This window comes from Musca domestica, unplaced genomic scaffold, assembly GCF_030504385.1.
Source record: "Musca domestica strain aabys unplaced genomic scaffold, Musca_domestica.polishedcontigs.V.1.1 8, whole genome shotgun sequence".
In the NCBI taxonomy this organism is placed as follows: Eukaryota; Metazoa; Arthropoda; class Insecta; order Diptera; family Muscidae; genus Musca; species Musca domestica.
In genome coordinates this window covers 1,783,593-1,804,277 of record NW_026712409.1, presented here as the reverse complement: position 1 = coordinate 1,804,277, position 20,685 = coordinate 1,783,593, and the positions used below count along the sequence as shown (strand labels likewise).

Genomic DNA, 20,685 nt, shown 5'->3' with positions numbered 1-20,685 from the left:
CAAAGGAGACCTGATTAAGCAATAATCTAAGATGCTTGTTCTTGGTAAGTAAACTTCCCAATCTCCTTAAAAGAGTGCGGTCCCTCTCTTGATACTACTCTCCTTTTCTCTTTCCTTTTCGCCTCCATATCTTATATATAAGTCATGGCCGATCTTCGAAGCATATCCTCCCCCCCAAAACCAAATACAATATGTTTCCCCACTACTCTTGTTTCCTCTCTTCTACTCTTTTCTCTCCTTTGCCTTTCTCTCTCTTACTCTTCTCCTCTTCTCTATATGACGGTTTCTAGAAGGACATTCTCCTCCTTTTCCCCTCATAACTCTGTATTTTGGAGGGTACCGATTGGAATACAATCAGAGGTTAGGTTTGCTCAATTTTACTCGGGAGTAAAAAATAACAGAGAGTTCGAGTTAAATAGGACGGTCACTCTCTACTCATTGGCGGTAAAGTACTCCTTGTGTAGAATTTCGGACAATTCCATTAATAAATGTGGATAAAATCATCAAAACACCGAACGGTGGTGGGTACCGTTATATGGGGGCTATACGATGTCGTGGACCGATATAGTTCATCTTCAAACTTGACCTGCCAACACACAAAAAACTGATCTGTGGAAACTTTTTGACTCTAGCCTGACGGACGTCTTACAATTTTACGCTGATCAAGATAGGTTTTAAATTATTATTTCGATGAGTTACAAATGGAATGGCGAACTTAATATACTCTCCATACTATGTTTGGTGGAAAGTATAGAAATGGAGAAGGAGAGATTTCGAAGAGCTTATTCACAAAAAATGCTTAGTTCGACTTCAATTATGGCACCAGCTGTCTTTTGAAAGGCTTCACACCTAATTCTTTCCGCAAATTTTTTCACGTTTTTGACTAACAGAAGCCCAATTGCTGCGAACGTCGACAATTGACGGTCACCATTAACACTGGCCAATACAACTGCAATTTTTTCTTCAGTTCGCACTCTAAGTGGGGGTGTTGGTGGTTTAATGTTCAACAATGTAAATGTAGTGAGCAATTTAGTAACAATAGCCGCCTCAGAGGGTCAATTAAATTGACCATAAAATCGAAGAACAACCTCGTATGCGGAAAATAGGCTCTAAATGTGACATTTTTATTTTTCCGCTCATGCCAGTATTGATATTGTTAACATTTCGTTTAAAATCATTCGACCTTTAAATGATTCAAATAATTATAAAATAGTTGAATCATTCATCCCACCATAGCTTTTGGTTACATGTTTTATTTGAATTTGAGTATAAAAATAATTTTGTTGCAGAAATACATCGATTATGGAAAATTAAAAATATTTTCATTTACCACCGCCAAAAAAAAGTTTTAGAAATATATTTCCAACCACAATGGAGTTCACATTGTCAGGAAAACAGCATTTATGGTTTTCGTTGTCACCCTTTTACTGCTTGGTTTTTTCGAAGCGTCTACTAGCTAGCTTTATCTCAAAAATATTAAATGATTACACACTTAAAAAATGTGGCATAATTTCAGGCTGTAGTGAAATTCAAAAAATTTTGCTACTCCGTTCACATGCATACAAATATTCATGTACACTCATTAAAACATACCAGCGAGTCTCTGCTGATCTCAGTCTCTCTTTCTCCCTTCATGTTAATTTACAGCCAAAGCTTATGTATCAAAAAAAAAAAAAAAAAAAAAAAAAAAAACAACAAATTACACTTTCGGCTTGACAAGTTTTTTTTTCTTCTTTTGTCTGGGCGTAAAGTTCGTTTTTTGTGATTCATTTCGCCAGTTTTTGAAAACCGTTATCCAGTCTTGGCTTAATACCTATGACTCATTTTCATTTTTGCTGTGTATGAAAGAGAAAAGTTACCAAGTCAGCGCTTAAGTCAACACAACAATGAAAGTCAAATAAATTTAGCAATTCACTTTTTTTAATTGGAAACGAACAAGGGAATCCAAGAAATAAAAAATGTAAATAGGTCGCTATCGGAGGTCTTAAATCTTATAATGTCTCATCCTTTAGCAAATCGCCTTAGTAAGTGATTTTCTACAAATGGAGTGGGATATACGAAGATTCTAATTTATATCTGGACTGTACTTTTAACGGATCAAGAACGGATAAAGAACGAATCGACCTACTGAGAACTCAAAATGTAATGTTAGAGCTGAATAGCGCAAATCGGGAGGCACAGATCTATGGCGGTATACCTTGATTTTGGCCAAAATTACCCATTTTCAATACCAAAAATAAGATTTTTAGAATTCGCGATATCAACAGACTGAATCGATAGTGCCAGACCTGCTCAAAACCGTATTCTAGCAAATGAGTCCAGAAAAGAGACGATTTAAGGGTAAACAAAAATTAATTTTTTATGCTCTCCACCTTGAAAAGGAGAAGGAGAGAAATATTTAGATATAGCAATTTGTAAAGAATTGCTGACTTGTTTCGCAAGTTTGACAGATAAAAGTATTGAAAATGGTGATCATTTTTGGGGGAAGTACCGGAAGGGGTTCTTCACAACAGATCTTGCGTTAGATAAAATGCTTTTATGTCTGAAATTTGTTTTTCAAAATTTTGAAACCTATTTGGGGGTTGTACCAGAAGAAATGATCCGATCTATACCATGTTTATAACAGATATTGTGTTGATGGAACTATTGAGACGTGCCAAGGCTGAATGGAATCGGATGTTAATTTCACGTTTTATGATATGGATATGGATATTCCAAAATTTTGACCCTTTGTGGGGTAGTACCAAAAGGAGTAGACCGATGTATTTTATTTTCATAGCATATCTTGTGTTAGTGGAAATAATGAGATGTGTGAAATATGAAAAGCACCGGATGCTTATTTCGGATTTATTGATCGCTTTGGTCAAACTTTGACCTTTTGTGTGGGATGTACCAGAAAGAATTGTCCGACCTCTATCATATTTATAACAGATCTTGTGTTGATAGAACTATTGAGACGTGCCAAGTTTAAATGGAATCGGATGCTAATTTCGCGTTTTATGAGCTTCATGGATATTCAAAATTTTGTCCCTTTGTGGGGGAGGTACCAGAAGGAGTGGACCCATGTAAAAATATTGTGATTTATGTAAATTGAAGACAATCGGACTCTTACACCACATTTTATAAGAGACATAATTATTAAAAATTTTGACCCTTTGTAGGGGTGGCACTTTGTGAAGTGGACCGATATTGCCCATTTTCGTACTTGACCTAGCACTGATGCAAATATTAGGATATGCAAATATTAGGATATGCATATTGGAAATCAGATTATCCTTTCTTTTTCTGTGCAGTAAATTATTTTCTTTGAAAATATTGACATTTTGTGGGGGGAGGTACCAGAAGGTATGGACCGATATTGGCCATCTCCGAACTCGATCTAAGTTTGACAATAAGATTACGATGTACCGAGTTTGGATCAAATCGGATATTACCTTCGAGAGTTATCGTGCGCACCAGCCAGCCGGACAGACGGGGGGACATCGCTAGATCGACTCCAAATGTTCTGATACGGATTTTGTCCAAAAATACCTAGGATCCAAAATGTTTTTTCGATGAGGCTCGTTTTGCCCGTACCAAAAATATATATACCGTCTGTAGCCATATGGCCGAGGGCATAAACATTCGTATTTGTAGTTCATAATGGGTTCCAGCTCCGGTGGCAGAACATTGAATATTACGCTCTGGGTTTTTCCATCATGCACATATAACGATAAAATATTTGAAGAAAGTATTCTATATATTTGAAACTTCGGCTAAGTTCAGTTAGGAACAAGGACAATATCGACCCACGTAAACCACATAAGGGTTAAAATTAACTTTTATACATTAATACTCTAAACAAATACAAATAAAATATTAAAACCTGAAATTGAATAATCCCTGCTCTCATAGAATGGGAAATAAAATGCAGATCAAAAACAAAATGAAGTAAAATTTGAAAATTATTTGTTATGTTCCATGAGCTGGGGTAGCCTATATTACTTTCGAAAAAAAACAACTTATTTTTATCGATGATAACATATTCATATCAATTCTGTAAAAAAGTTTGAAATATCACTCTCAGTCTAATTTTGTCATACGCATATGCATAACACCCTTTCTCAACGTATGGAGTGGGTCTCCATTAATCTCGAGCCCTGCTGAGAGCATTGTAAATATGTTCTGATATTCTAATAAATGTAGCAATTAATTTATTTTGAATTGATTTATTTATACCCATCTACCTGTAAAGTACGTCGGACAGCCAAAGTGATTGGCTGGTAAATGACCCAATTTAAATGAAGGCACGTTGTAAGCTTTGTCACATTTCTTACGAGCGAGAGCGAACATCGAACCCTTTTACCTACATTTGCCCGTTTCGAAGTTTATTGCCTCCATCAAATGCCAATAAAATATAAATTGTGTTTTGTTTTGCAACGAATGCCTGTTGTTGTTAGTGCCAATTAGTCGAGCAAATATTTAAATGTAACGATAAGAATATTTAGAGAGTGCTTTATGGCGACGACAGACAGACAGCCAGGCAGTGAGTGGCAGGAGTATTCCACATGTCCGGATTGCCCCCCATTAATATCGGCACATGATCACTCTAGCATCCAGCAACCGGCCATTATCTGGTCACTCTAAGAACTTTTAAGAACGTCGGGCTATTTAATCATTGCTAAATACGCTGAACGACATCATGCTGCCGCGACTACGTGCTAAACCTCTCTTGGCCGTGTGAGGTTAGCTCTTTGATCAAACGTTTTTCAATGGAAATTTGCGAAATTAAAATTGTTTTTGCCAAATTGTTATCGTCTTTTTTTGTTCTTGTTGCTGTCGCTCGCTGCTGAAGTTTTGTTTGTTGTTATCTCATTGTGCCATATCGACAGAGGGTAAGCAGGCAAAGCAAAATACGACTAACAACAGAGTTCCAAATGAAAAGTAAACAAACCAAACCACTTTTGCTGCAATTGCTTTAGCCATTATTTTTTGTTGAGACACAAAAAAAAAAAAAAAAAAAAAAAAAAAACAATTCAAGTCTCTCCATATTGGCGGCATTATGAGTACCAACGGAACGGGTTATATTCTTGTTGGCTTTGTTGTTGCTGTTCTGATCATTCAGTTTCAGCAGCTTGACGGTTGTTGGTCTACGCGATCAACGATCAGTAACGTAAACAATCTTGAACTTGACAGTTGACAGTCGAATGTGCCGGCGTGCGCACTTCTTGCATCGATCTTTAAGCGTTGTTACCCAAGAAACACAGCAGCACTAAAGACGCGCACCCTGCATTCCGAACATCGCGCGACAGACAAAGAGTCGATCCGACCAACAAATAAACATCGCCGAGTGCACTGCAATCTTCTGTTGTTCTTGTAAAAATAGTTTTAATTTTTCGGTTACATTAAAAAAAATATATATACACTGCCGTCTAAAAATATACCATAGCCTACAACGTCAAGCACTGCAGAATTGGTTTGCTTAGAAGCGAGCAACACACAGAGCAGCAAAATCGTATTACCGGTTATTTACAAGTGACGACCACAGACAAATCCAAAAAAAAAACAAAAAAGGGGGTGTCAAGTGATTTCCAACGAATTAAAAAAAATCATAAAAAAACATAAAAAATATTAATTATTTTATATTGTTTGCCGTTTGGACTTCAGTGTCTGTCCAAAAGTTGAAAAAACTCTACGGAAGTCGTCACCCATCCATTTGCCATTCATCATCAACGCTTTCGACAGTTGGCAGCCAAACAATGACGTCGCCTGTTAAGCACGGAACCTACTGGCCATTCATAATTACAGGTAAGAACGCGGAACGCTGGCTAATCGATATTAACGGTGTCTGACTGATTATTTTTGAATACGAAACTGTTGTTGTTGTTGTTTTATTTCAATTTTGCACTCTGTTGTAAGGTTTCCTAGACGAGAGACTTTCGAAAGTTAATTTTCCGCAAGTTTGTACAGCTGTTGGCCATGAACCTCATGCCAAAGCATTTAACATGAAACGGTTAACAAATTAAAGCAACAAATGAGACAATTAAAAAATATGTGGTCGAGATTCGCACAGACACATACATGCGCACACATACACGCATGAAAAGTTGTGTGTTTTTTGCAAGGAAGGAAGTAAGACGTAAAGTCACAGTCAAGAAAGCTCCATTGAAGTCGTAGACCCTGAATTCGAGGGTGTAAGGTGTAACTGGTCGTTAACATAAAATAATAGACCAAACCTTTTAATGACTTCAATTTATAAGGCGTATTTACCTTCTCTCACAACACTTATCAGTATTTGTTGACTGAAAAGTTGCTTAATGACAAAACTAGAAAATGAGAGTTCTGTGCAATCCGATTTGAGTGAACTACCGTGTCCAGGAAGCAAGCTCAACAACACGAGCTCGCTCAAGTTCAATTTCTCCGAACTACTGGAATTCAACAATAAATCAGTGGTAAAATATTATTTTATGTGTATTCTATACATTTTAAACATAGTTTTCAACAATATTCATGTAAACAAGTAAAAAACCTGTAAGTTCGGCCGGGCTGATCTTCGAATAACCTCCACCATTTGGAACGATTTTAGCCATTTCCGTTAAAAATTTCGAATGTATCCATTACATTAAAGTCTATACGACGACGTGGGCCTGTATAGGCAAAATTTGTCATAAACCATTACAATATTCGAATGCGAAACCTGAATAAAAGAAATTGGTGAATAATATGGGGGATAAACGAAGACGTGGACCTGCACAAACAATTTTCTGTTTTAGACTATTATATCCGTTACGAACTTCAAATACCAAATGTGAAACATTTCCGGTGGATACTATTATATGGGGGCTATACCAAAACGTGGACCTACATGGCTCATTTTCAATACCAAAAGTCCTGCAGACATAATACAAATTTGAGAAAGATTTTATCAACCTACTTCATTTCGTTCGAAAGCTAGAGTGATTTCCACAGACGGATAGACGGACGGACATCGCTAAATCGACATAGAATTATATGCTGATACTTTGTGGGGTTAAATGTATATTTCGAGGTGTTACAAACGGAATGACAAACTTAATATATCCTCCATACTATGGTGGAGGTAGGATTTACGAGTAGTAAAATATAAAGAAAAAAATTAATTTTTGTTTTCACTTAAATTATCTCTTTTGCTTGCTAGCACACGATTTTGAGCAGGGCTGCCACGAAGTTCGGGAAAGAAAATTAGTAAAAATGTAAAACTTGGATGGCCATCCTTCAGACAATTACAAATTGACACTCAGTTATTTGTTATCAAACAGATTTGTATAATAAAGCGATTTCAAAGAGATCGTCATCAGTTGATATTTATACCCTCCACCATACATAGTGTGAAGGGTATATTAGGTTCCTCACTCCGTTTGTAACTCATCGATCAGCGATAATTCTTAGACGATTTAGCCCTGTCCGTCCGAGCGTCTGTTGTAATCATGTTGGAGTTAAAAGGAATAATCAGTCTTTTGTGTGCAGGCGGGTCAAGCTCGGAGATGGGCTACATTGGTCTACGAGATCGTATGGCCTGTTATATGGGACCCCCCCGATATTGAGTATTTTGATGATTTTAGGTATATTTTTTTTTTTCAATGGAATTGATTGAAATTCTACATAAGGAGTTGTTTGTGCGTACTTTACCGCCTGTAAGAGAATTGTCTATATAGGTCCATGATATCGCATATCCCCCATATAGCGGTGCCTCCCGATATTTGGTATTTTGATGATTGTAGCCAAATTTTTCAATGGAATTGTTTGAGAATCCACATCAGGAGGTGCTTTTGATTACTTCACCCCCTGGAATATATCAATATAGGTCCACTATATCGTATACCCCTATATAACGGTACCTTCCGATTTTCGCTATTTTCATGATTTTAGCCACATTTTTCAATTAAATTGTCTGAAAATCCACACAAGGAGTTCCTTCTGAATACGTTACCTCCTGAAATAGAATTTTCAATATAGGTCCACGATATCGTATATCTCCCATATAACGGTAACTCACGATATTCGGTATTTTGATGATTGTAACCATATTTTTCAATAGAATTGTCTGAAAATCCACACAATCTTTCTGAATACTTTACCCCCCGGAAGAGTATTGTCCATATAGATGCACCATATCGTATAGCCCCCATATTACGGTACCTCCCTAAATTTTTAATAGAATTGTATGAAAATCCGCAAATTCCCCATATAACGGTACCTACGTATATTCGGTATTTAGATGTTTTAGTCACATTTTTCAATGGAATTGTCTGAAATTCTACACAAGAGGTTCTTCGTGAGTATTTCACCCCCTGCAAGAGAATTGTCGGTATAGATCCACGATATCGCATATCCCCCATATAACGGTACCTCCCTATATTTGGTATTTTGGTGATTGTAGCCAAATTTTTCAATGCAAGAGAATTGTCTATATAGGTCCACGATATATGGGGGCTATATGACCCCCGGTACCACCCTAATATTCGGTATTTTGAAGATTTTAGGGACATTTTTGCCCGGAATTGTTTCAGAGTTTGATAAGTAATGCCTAATACAACCTACCCCAGAAAATTGTCTATGCAGGACCACGTCTTCATACAGCCTATATATAGTGGTACCTCCCTTTGTCCGGTATTTTGATGATATTAGCATCATTATTCAATGGAAGTTTTTTCAAATTTCTTAATTGAAGTTCGGAATCGTTACTACAAAAATTTACTTATGCAGGTCCACGTCTTCATATAACGGGTTTCATTTAAATGGTATTTTTCGACGGATTTTTTTGAAATTATTAAAGATCCTTCAAAATGGCGGAGGATACTAAAAGTTCGGCCTGGCAGAAAAAAATTGTGTTTTAAATTAAATTTTACTACATTTTTGTCTCCAGTGGGGGTTCAACTTGCTATATCCTGTTTGAAAGTTTGTTTTTATTATTAATTTGATCTGCTGGCAATGTAAATATAAGGTATGCTGTTGTCATTTCTTTTAGTGCCGATTGCGGCAGAAGTTCCATAGACATTTTGCTGGAAAATTCAGTATTTTGTAAGTGCATTATGAGTCTTGGCAGAATTTTGTTGTTAATAATAAATTGATATTTCGTGATGATATATTCCAAATTGATATAGTTTTCCACCAAAAATTGTTAGAAGTTTTTGAGATATATGCAAAAATGATGATTAAAATGTGCTCATTACTTAGGATTTTATCTGTAGTACCACAAAGATAAACTTGGACTTCATAAATGTTGGAATCAACATATAAAATGTTGGAAGTTTTTCCAATTTAACTATTTTGGAACATCATTTATCCTACAATCAAATATTCCATTCATGTGCTCTTCATCAAATCAATCAAAATTCAGAGGACAATCGATCGACAAAAGTATACATTTTTTTCAATACTGTTAAGAATAAGCTGATTAACGAGTGAATTTTGCCCACAGAAAACCAAGCCGGTATCATTAATGGCATTAAGTTCTTTTCTCAAATTAAATGACGAAAAATACTTTTTCAATATCTCACATGGGCTGGAAGTACTTTATTCGAATACAATATGTTATCGTAATTGCGACAAACCTACAAATATCGAACATTCGTTTTGTTCGTACCACGCCATAAAGGAGATTTTAAAAGTGTTATTAAATCATTAACATTTCCTAATGTTTGTTGGCGATTGATTGATTGTTTATTTAGCTGTGAATGGCGACTACCGGATTTTATTGTTTACAAGCGAAAAAACGCTTTGGGCGCTAATCAAACGCGTTCAAAAGCTGGGTTGAAAATAAATCAGAATCATAATTTGAATAAGATTTTTCCAATGCAAAATACGAATGATTTTCTCACATTAGCATAGGCTTTAAAGTTGTTGTTATTGTTGTTAGAACAATTGTGGGCACCTGATGTTTTCAAAACTACTTCTGAAGTATTTCAGGGGTGCACAAATATCACGATATCGCCAGCGAAATATGAATATCAAATGCTGATGTTTTAATTTAAATCAATTGTTCTCGAAAACCAAATCGCATCAAATTCTAAATTCTTCCCATGGTAGGAAACGTGAGTTCCAGTCTGTCTACGATCTGTCCGGCTGTCTCTCTGTCTGTCGCCATGTGCCATTGATCTTGAAACCGTTGGGTGGGCAAATGTAAATGAGTTCAATTAGAAAAGATTGTTTTTGAATTAAATTAAGAAAATGCGAGAAGACAACAGCGGTCACTATTTCCACTCGGAATCGAACAGCATACATTTTTTTTGTTTTGCCTTGCGAATATTGAATTCCGCTCCTGGAGAATCAATGGCACCACCTTTTTTTGCTGTTATGTGAATAAAGTGATGCAATCAATGGCAATGTCACATCACAATTTAGATTTTAATATTTTTATTTTTATTTTTTTTTTTGAAAGACATAAATGCGGGACCCATAAGCGAAATTGGGGAATTTTCCATCAATTTAAGAGAGATTGTGTGAAAATAATTGATTATATTTTAGGAATATTATTGACAACGAAATGTCTCAAATAAGTTTCGGTATGGAACCATGGTTTTTAGGCATAAGTGTATTTTCAGTTTTAAACCTGAAAAGGGCTTCATAAAATCGGAAATCCATGTGTTTATTTTTTGAAAAAATGTGCATATGTTTTAATCTAGATTTTGTGGCTTAAATCGTCGAAGGCCGAATATTCGATGGAACCGCTATGCGTGTGCTATAGGAATACGTGGGCCTAGACATTCAATGTTCTGCCACCGAAGCTAGAACACATTACGGACTGCAAATACCATTTTTTAGACAAATCCGTAAAATATCGAATATCGGGAGGGGCAGTTAATGGTTTTCATGATCTACATAGAATCATATAGGATTTATCCAGAATTTATGCATTTATGTATATATTTTAGTAAAAAAAAGTACTGATCGCATTTGTTGCCACGATCGAGATGAAATTTTCAATAAATCATTTCTTTGGCCTAAGGGCGAGTTTTATTGGCTCAATCGGTGATAATCGGTCAAAATTATAGCTCCTATATATATCTTCGTCCAATTTGTCTTTTACTGTACACCAAAGGTGTAATATTAGCCCAAATAGAATGGGATTTGGCTTATGCGATCAAATTGAGACTGGAGGAAACAGTGTCAAACCCGGTGCAAATATAGCATTAGGTCCCATATATATTGTACTTCCGATGTTTTATTTTTGCTCCCCTCCCCAGGCATAATATGCACTCGATGTGCACCAAATGAGTAATATAAGCTCGCAATGGAATGATTTTTGGTACATATGTATGACTAAATTCAACCTGCAAGAAAGCGTCTCAAATCTAGTCAAAATCGGTTTAGATATAGCAATGGCTTCCATACATCCCCCCTACACTCGTAAAATGCAATTCACAGCAACGATATTTGATGATAGCTCTTAGATACATCATGGGAATTCCTCTGATAAATTTTCCTGAGATCGCTTCAGATTTGGATATAGCTCCCACATATTTTGTTATTCTCCTGATTAGGATGGATTTAGGTGAAAATCAGTTCAGATATAGCTATGGTTCTGCAATATATGCATTAATTTAATCCTTCTCAATGTCGAGAGATACAAATGCTTCCGCGAAATTAAGTGGAAATCGATTCAGAGTAGGATATACCTCCCATATATTAGTTCCTTTTGGTAACTACTCTAAAGCCATAATAAGCATTCAAAGGCGATCAACGAATTTTATTTTGAAACTAAGAACAAATTCATGTAAAAGAAAAACTTGACTAAATTTTAGCGACTATACAGGATATGTAGTATTTTTTTCGAAAGGATAAGAGTTAATTTTAAATTTTCTCGTTTCAAATTTCAAAAATCATTGGCCATGACAAAGCTACAACCAATAACCTGAATCGAAATAGTTTATATCAAACGTATTTTAATTGAAAATAAGACACGTACTTCCCTAACTAATATGATTGTTATTTAAAAAAATGCTAAAATCATCTGTTTATTTATAAAATCGATATTAATTCAAATTAGTAGGCTAATCATCATAAATTAACTTATTATAGCATATAACACCGGAATTGATAAATTTAAAATAAATACTGAATATTATACATATGTAAGTATATTACTCAATATAGTTTTTAGATTACAATTTTATAGAAATTTATTACTTCCGGAAATTTCGTTTCCTTTTTTTTTAAATTTTTTTCTAGCCACTCTTACTCGAAAGTTATTTCACAACGAATGTAGAGCTTTCGTCAAGTTCTTGGGTGTGCGGCGTTTAACATTGTTTAATAGTTATAAACAGATAATTGTTAATGAAAAAATGTCATCGTGTCATCGTGTTTAAATATGTTAATTTTTAGCGTCCACAAAAAATGAAACCTATTGACGTTGTAGAAATTCTACCATTTTTGAAGAGTTAATAACCCAAAGGTAAATTTTCTGAATGAAATGAAATAAACTGGTTTATGATTCATTTTTAATTCAAAAAAAAACAAACACCGTGGAGAAGTGGTGTTTCCTTTCGCAGTTGAAGTGATCAGATGTATTTACTTAGAAAAGTAGTAACGTTTGAGTTTAGAATGCTTGACTTAAAAATATCTGCCAATTATTGTCATGGCATTCAAATTGGGCCTGTAACACTTTTGAACCACAGAATTTATATTCATTAATTCAAGCTTTTATAATGTGTATTCTCGAAGAAAAAACAAACAACTACTTTAGACTCTGCTTAAAGTTCAATATTATTTTTGCATATTTGTATCAATTAATGACGAAAGGTTTTAAAAATCCACTTAGCTATTCTGGTAAGAAAATCTAAAAGATTGAACTACTTTGCAGTCAATATTTGCTTTCTGAGTATTCTAATCGTACTCTGTCATATACAAATCAGACCGGTTTTTTTTTAGCTATAGAAAATATTGCTTTATATTGACGCATACGATTACACGGTGCAACAGCCAATCTGGGGGTTGGGAAATTCCAAGTGGAGTATTCGCGGGCAGTAGATCACAGCCCCAACATAGATTTGGCTTCCCAGGCCAAACTTTTATTTAGAGTCCGTTATACATTATATGTATATACAACCATAACCTCAAATATTTTGTATTAAGCTTCGGAAAATTTAAAGTTGAGCTTTAAAATTTAATGCCGGCCTTTGGCTTACAAAATATGGGTCATGCCGGTCTATGTTTTGGTATAGCCCCTATATAAGGGGGTATTCCGAGATTTCAAGTATTTTTTTATAATTAACCATATTTGTATACCCTCCACAATGGAGGTTATATTAAATTTGTCATTCTGTTTATAACACCTCGAAATATGCATTTTAGACCCCACCAAGAATATATATTCTTGATCAGCATAAAATTCAATCTCGATTTAACAATGACCGTCCGTCCGTCTGTCTGTCTGTCTGTCCATCTGTGGAAATCACTCTAGCTTCCGAACGAATTGAAGTAGGTGGATACAATTTTACTCAAATGTATATTATGTCTGCAGGACTTTTGGTATTGAAAATGGGCCATGTAGGTCCACGCCTTCGTGTAGCCCCCATATAACGGCATCCCCCTATTTTCGGTTTTTTGTTGATTTAATCGATATTAATCACCGGGATTGTTTCAAATTTGGTATTTGAAGGTCGTATGATAGAAAAGTATCTGTGTAGGTCCACATTTTGGTATGGCCGTCATGGTACCTCCCTATATTCGGTATTTTCATAATTATTGTAATGGCTTATGACAAATGTTGCTCATTCAGGTCCACGTCGTCAATGACCGTCCGCCTGTCCGTCTGTGGAAATCACTCTAGCTTCCGAACAAATTGAAGTAGGTTGATAAAATTTTACTCAAACTTGGGTTTAGTTTGCAGGACTTTGGGTTTTGAAAATGGGCTATATAGATACACGTTTAGGTATAGCCCCTAAATAACTCTACCTACCTATATTCCGAATTTTCCTGATTTCAGAGAAATTATTAACCTGAATTGTTTCAAATTTCTTATTTGAAGTTCCTAATGGGTACTACAGCCATGACAGATAATTGTCTATGCAGGTTCAGATCTTCGTATAGCCTCTAAATATCGAAACCTCCCTATATTCGGTATTTTGTTTGTTTTGTTTTGTTTTTTTTTTTAATTTCGTGAAGTTTAAATTTCCTAATGGCTACTATAGACTGTGACAGGTAAATGTCTATGCAGGTCCATGTCTAGACCCCAAAATAACCATATCTCCCTATATTCGGTGTTTTTAAGATTCTAATAGAATTTTTTAATGGATTATAATTATTTATTTTTTCTAAAAATTAACAAACTCGTTCCAAATTTTGTTAACATATTTTTTTGTTAATATTTTTGTAATTTGAAATTTAAGTAAAAAGAAACCATCCTTGCAAAAAAATAATGAAAATAGGTCCACGTTTTGGTATAACCCACATTTTTCAATTGAATTGGCCTATATGTGGCATATTGGTTTTTAAGGGGTTAGAAAACCCTTTCAATGTATGTCAATGCTTCGGAATAGGGCCCATGTATTGTTACCTTCTGATTATACCTATTCCAAGGATCTTGACCACATTTTCCAATCAATTTGGCTTAAAATTGGTATTTAGGCTACTTTTGGGGTAGGGAACCATCTATGTTATAGAGTAAGAATCTAAAAAGTCAAAATTTTGAGGGCTCTCTAAACAAGTAGTCCAACAATGGATTGACATTACATTGTGTTCAGTATGTACCTTTTTATCTTTCTTAGAATGCTTATTATTTGTTTACATTTATTTAATTGCTGATAAGGATAGTCTGTAAAAAGCCTAATATAGGAATGTAGCAAATATCCACTCCAAGCTTTATCCATTTAAGTTGATCATATATGAAGAAAATTTCCGCCTAAATATCAACCACGCTTTACCTCTTATTCGATATCAGTGGAAGACATTTTTTTGAAAGACATTGTTTCCATGGGAACATTCTGAGAAGAGTATCTGGGAATTAGCCTACTTGAGTTATTAGTTGAGGTTTGAATATATCAGTCGACGATATCAATTTCGAACAAAATCCCTTAAAGTTGACGAGCTCATTGAAATATAAGTCAAGGTGCCTCAGGTGATCGATGAATGGGGGACTACCCATCAATTAGATACAGATATGGGTGTTTCGTTTTGGCACCGCCTAATTTAAATTTATATTTCTTTTGAAAGGCACAAGGAAAACAATTTTATCGGTTGAGTGGCGGCTTGGTATCATCAATTCATTATCAAATATTCATTTATTTATTTGTTAGTTTAAGAGACCAACTCGAACAATCCTTAAAATTGAACTGCGCCTCAGAAACAAGGAAACTTTGAAATATAGTTTTTCACCCAGCTCTGGTCGGACATATTGTCGCCTAAACAAACGCACACAACTACTTAGTTATGGACTTAGATTATGAAAGACCACCCGAACTTTACAAATAAATCAGGGCCTATATGTGTGCGTATGCCAGTCAGACTGACATCAGAGAGATAAGATATCGATTGTGCCAGGCATATTTTTTCGCTCACCTCCCCTACGCTTGCTTTGTCATCCAACAACCTTATCTACACCCTTGTTGTTATATTTTCTATTAATAATTTTGTTTTAACATTAATATTACTTTTGGTCTTGTTTTATAATTTCAGTTGTAAGCGTTTTGCTGCAAGGTACACTTGGCCAGTCCTACCATTTTATTATTGGCCATCATCAGCGTAATTTTGATCAGCTGTACCGGGAACCGCCTCCAAGCACCAGACAATACACAAGCGACACAAATAATACGGACTCGAGCTCAGAACTGGATAGTGGCAATAACAACAGCAATAATAATAACAATTCCGCAATCATTTTAGTGCAAAATAGTAAGTAGAAGAAGAAATCGGAAAATTGCATTGGCATCGTGGGAAATTGTAAAAAAGTGAATAGCTCCAGTCAAATATTATAAAAAAAAAAGTGGAAATATTAAAAAAAAAACTCTAAGGACATAAAACATCAATGGTATATAGTGATTGGCATAGCGCCATTGTCATTCAGATGTCAGTGACTTTTAATGTTTCATGTTGTGACAAGACACTAAGTCTTTGTCTTGTGAATATTATCTTTAAATGTGTAAAACACCGTGATCATATAACATTCAGACCACTGAAGGAAAAATCCCCTCCAAAAGATAATTGTATGAAACATATTACGAAGAAATAAATTATCGTAATATCATACCGCGTTCAGTAGAGTGCACACACAGATACAAATTCATATGCAGGAAATGGTACAATTAAACCTCCTCTAAAAATTAGCTAAAATACAGAAATCCGATTCTGTATTTAAAAATTAGTGAATTAGTGACTTCGAAATCAAGTTTTTATTCCGTGGGAAATCGGCTGTTTTAACGCCTGTCGCGGTTGTTTTCCAAGGAATACTCCAAAGAATCGTTCAAGATTGGTTCGCTAAGAACTTTTCATTCTGCCAAGCCTGATTGTTGTAATCACGCTCGGTTTGTTTCAAAAAGTCCGAGTTCGAAGATGTGCCATATCTTTCCAGGAGTTGTAAATGCGATCCTACGTCCATGTAAAAACTTCATATAGGTGCACTTTTTAGGATGAAATAAGACCGCTGTTCTACTTTCATTGGTTTTTAGATAAAGAGGTAATTAATAGAAGCAGTTTGGGGGCATTAGTATTACGACGCGAGAGGTGAAATTCTTGGACCGTCGTAAGACTAACTTAAGCGAAAGCATTTGCCAAAGATGTTTTCAGTAATCAAGAACGAAAGTTATAAGTTCGAAGGCGACCAGATACCGCTCTATTTGCGGTGATTCGAAGATTCAGTCACATTTTCCAAACAAACTATTTTTCATTTATTATTTCGGGATCGTTGTGAATATAAGCTATGCCTACAAATAGGAATTTTAAAAATCGTAGCCATAATAGTTAGGACTTTAATAAAACGGCACAGTCCGATTTTTTGTGTTTGGTCAACAATGGCATTAAATATGGATAAAGGTTTTAGCATATCATTGAAGCTTTAGATATTCCATTCCACAACAAATTTGATTATAACTAAAATTTTGCTTATACTAGAAGGTATAAAAATTTTGTATCTCCATAATATCCCGAAAATTATTCGGCAATACTCACTCTTAGATAGTCCTTTGAGAAGTATTCTGCAAAATTCTAAGTTCTTTTGTCCATAAAACCCGAGGACACCTTTTTTATTATGGTTCAAGAAACATTCCAGGGAAATTTCAGTCCTATCAAGGATTTATTTGAAGAGTTATTTTCTTTAGAACTCCAGGATGTGGAGTATCAAAACGTTGACCTTCCATGAGTGAGGTTTCGAAAGAGTGGCCCAATTTTGTCCATTTCGTATCTGACCTAAGTCCAATAAAAATATTGCCACATTTGGACTCTATTAAATCGATTTGGACTACCAAATATAGTTATGCTAACAATTGTCAATCAAAAGTTTAATCTTTTTGGGGTGAAGTACCAGAAAGACTGGCCCCGCAAATTCCATATTCATATCAGATCTCTGGTAGAGAGAAATATTTAGATATACCAAGTTTAAAAGGAATCACAGACATGTTGCGCAAGTTATGAGAGACATAGGTATTGAAAATTGTTATCCTTTGTGGGGGAGGTACCACAAAGACTGAACCGATATATACAAGACGGAGAAAAGGTAAACCTCCTATCAGAAAATGCTATAAATTTTACTAGAGGTCCCTAAAAATAAAACATCGGAATGTCTGTCAAATACATACACATGTACAAGGTGGCACAAAAGTAAACTTCCGATGTTGTTTTTGAAGGTAATTAAGACATTAGGGACCAATAGGAAAAGTTATAGCACTTTCTGATAGGAGGAATACTTTTGCGCCACCTTGTATACAAAATTACGGGATGTTGTTTTAATAGAAATATGGGGATATGCCGAGTTTGCGAGATATCTGATGCTCATTTCGCGTCATATGAGCATCACGATAATTTAAAAATTTGACCCGTTATGGGGATATAGCAGAAGGAGTCGACCAATATATTCCATCTTTATATCAGATCGTGTGTATGTTGAAACATTGTGATATGCAAAATTTGAAGGGAATCGGACTCTTATTTTATAAGAATCATAACTATTCCAAATTTTGACCCGTTGTGGGGGAGGAACTTAATAAAGTTGATCGTTATTATAATTTGCAAAGTTCTCACAAAATCGAATGAAACTTGGTAAATTATTGTGTGTGAAAATATTGACTTTTTTGGGGGAGTTACCGGATGAAGTGGGCAGATATTGACCAACTCCGAACTCGTTCTAAGTTTGACAATAATATTACGATGTACCAAGTTTGGACCAAATCGAACACTACCTTCGAGAGTTATCGTGCACACCAGCCAGCAAGGCAGATGGACAAACAGACACCCTAGATCGACTCCAAATGTCCTGAATTGGATTTGATCTAAGGAGACTTAGGGTCTAAAACACTTTTGGGTGCTATAAAATGATACCTAACCTCTGTAGCAATATGGCTGAGGGTATAAAAAACCGGCAAATTAAATAATTTTCTTCGAGAAGTTCGATTTCTTGTGGCTGAGGTAACAGAAGAAGTGGGTCGGTATTACACATGTTCCAAGTCGATCTATGTTTGGTGAAAATCAAATACTCCCATCGAGAGTTATCGTTCATAGACTGACGTATATAGGGACCCCGCTAGATCGACTCCACATGCCCTGAAATGGATTTCGTCCAAAGAGATTTAGGGTAAAAATTTCTATGAGGAACATTTTGACCATATCAAATGAAAAATACCCTCTTTAGACATAAGGCTACGGTCCTCTACCAAATCCCCCTGGCTCTGTATTTCACAATTTTCCATTGGCATATCGCATTTATTTTAGATAGGCTTTCGAGAAAATGCAGCTGCACACCTTCCACAAGTGGTGGTGGTGGTGGTAGTAGTAGTCGCCTAATCATCATCGTCATCTATGGGCCATATAAGTACCGGTAACAACAATACAGGCACTTGATTTTTGTTTTTATTCCATTTTTTATCACCGATGTTGACAGAAAAATAATAACAAAACATTCAAAGTGGTGCAAATACAATAAAGTGCTTATTAAGCCTTATTTACAAACGTATTCAATTAAATATTTTAATAATTTATTACGCCAATCGTGACGATGTTCAAGTCACAACAGCAAAATACAATGTTGTGACGCCTCTGTGGCAAAATGGGGTGTGTGTTTTGGGCCCAGATAATGTTCGCTTCATTCGAAATTATCTGCAATGATTTATGAACAACCGTGATTCTTATTTTATTTTTCTCTAATTTTCTTTTGTCTTTTTTTCTTTTAGCAGTGCACGAAGGCTCCAACGAATTATCACAAACCGCCATGGACATCATTACCATTGTCTGGTATGTGGCAACATTTTTGGCCTTGGCCGCTTTCTTCCTGCTGATGGCTTGTTCCGATCGACGCTGTGCAGATACTTCACGTAATCCGCCGTTGAATACGAACGAAACCCCCATACCGCCCCCCACACCTTCCCCATCCTACAGTGAGTTTGCTCCGCCAAGTTATGACAGTGTCATGAAATTGCAGCATGCCAACAAGACCAGTATCTTTGTCATACCCTTTTCCATGGATCAATCGCCGAAAGATAACAACCCACCGCAGAGCCCGCCCACGCCCACCATCAACGTCTACACCATCAATGAACTGCAAAAAGCGGACAGTTAGCTGAATATCACAATGTCGCGTAGCTGTAAAATATATTAGCTCATATGTATTTCTCATACAAAACTGTGATATTAGAGCATTTCCTCGACCCCGGGAGCGAGGGTTGCCAACTTTTCTAGAATATTGATAAGACGTGGGTGTGCGTGTGTGCGTGTATATGACACCTCCTTGAGTGTAGATATATATTCTTTGCACACCACCCTGTTTCATAGTCAAATTAGATTTCTTCATCGATTATTGTGATAAGACTGATGTTTGTTTAGGGTAAATCAAAAGTCAAATGAATGGCATTTGCCAACACCAAAGGTGTCCATTTAGTAGGGAGTGGCTATTTTTTGATGTTTTCTGTCAAATGCTAGCCAGCTCCAGATATTTTTTATTCTTCATCTTTAATTTAATTGTTAAGTTATCTCGTGATTAATAGTATATTTGTATGTATGTCTGCAAGTACGCTGTGTTAGCTTTAAGCCAATAAAGCCAAGATCTACATAAAATACCATAATTAAAAGAGTAAACATTGATGCAGTGCGTTTTATTTAATTTTCATGGCTATTTTGTCGGGTAAGAATGCTGAAGCTACACAAGGCAACAGAAATAGTGTAGCGAAGTGAGAAAAGTTGGCGTATGAAGGTTAAACTGGAAATAATATTTGTTTAAATTTAACTCAGTTGTCCCGACCTCTTAAACTTTAGGCAATTTGTAACAACTTTTCCAAAATAACAGTTTAGTTATAATTTTGGAAATTTTGTAGAATTTTTCCTTAAAATCAAGGAAATAAATTGGCCAATATTATTTTTTTTAATATTTTTTTTATTTTGTTTTTTTTTTTTCAACTTTAGGCAATTTTGTAACAACTTTTCACAAAAAGGAAGATTTTTTGCACAAAAAAAACATAACATTTTAGTTATATTTTTGGAAATTTTGTAGACTTCTTCTTTACAAATCAAGGGGTTAAATTGGCCAAT

The 20,685-nt window shown here is 35.4% G+C and overlaps 1 protein-coding gene across 2 annotated transcripts; it reads left to right on the top strand.

Annotated features, from left to right (window-relative positions):
• The first annotated feature begins 5,101 nt into the window (after nucleotides 1–5,101).
• Nucleotides 5,102–20,241, top strand: LOC101901396 (uncharacterized). Of its 2 annotated transcripts, none has more exons than XM_005176378.4 (3): nucleotides 5,102–5,787; nucleotides 15,634–15,849; nucleotides 19,338–20,241. In XM_005176378.4, exons 1-3 carry the CDS (start codon nucleotides 5,739–5,741, stop codon nucleotides 19,718–19,720), a joined length of 648 nt encoding a protein of 215 aa, XP_005176435.1. In that variant the 5' UTR covers nucleotides 5,102–5,738; the 3' UTR covers nucleotides 19,721–20,241. The 2 variants fall into 2 exon arrangements, with proteins under 2 accessions (XP_005176435.1, XP_005176434.1); XM_005176377.4 differs by having other exon boundaries at nucleotides 5,106–5,787; nucleotides 19,335–20,241.
• The last annotated feature ends 444 nt before the right edge of the window (nucleotides 20,242–20,685 follow it).

Bases quoted from the DNA above. Each gene is read 5' to 3' on its own strand.
- LOC101901396 (XM_005176377.4), top strand. From the start codon at position 5,739: ATGACGTCGCCTGTTAAGCACGGAACCTACTGGCCATTCATAATTACA. The intron at 5,788-15,633 runs GTAAGAACGCGG...TTATAATTTCAG, and splicing joins CTGGCCATTCATAATTACAG to TTGTAAGCGTTTTGCTGCAA. The intron at 15,850-19,334 runs GTAAGTAGAAGA...TTTTTCTTTTAG, and splicing joins AATCATTTTAGTGCAAAATA to CAGTGCACGAAGGCTCCAAC.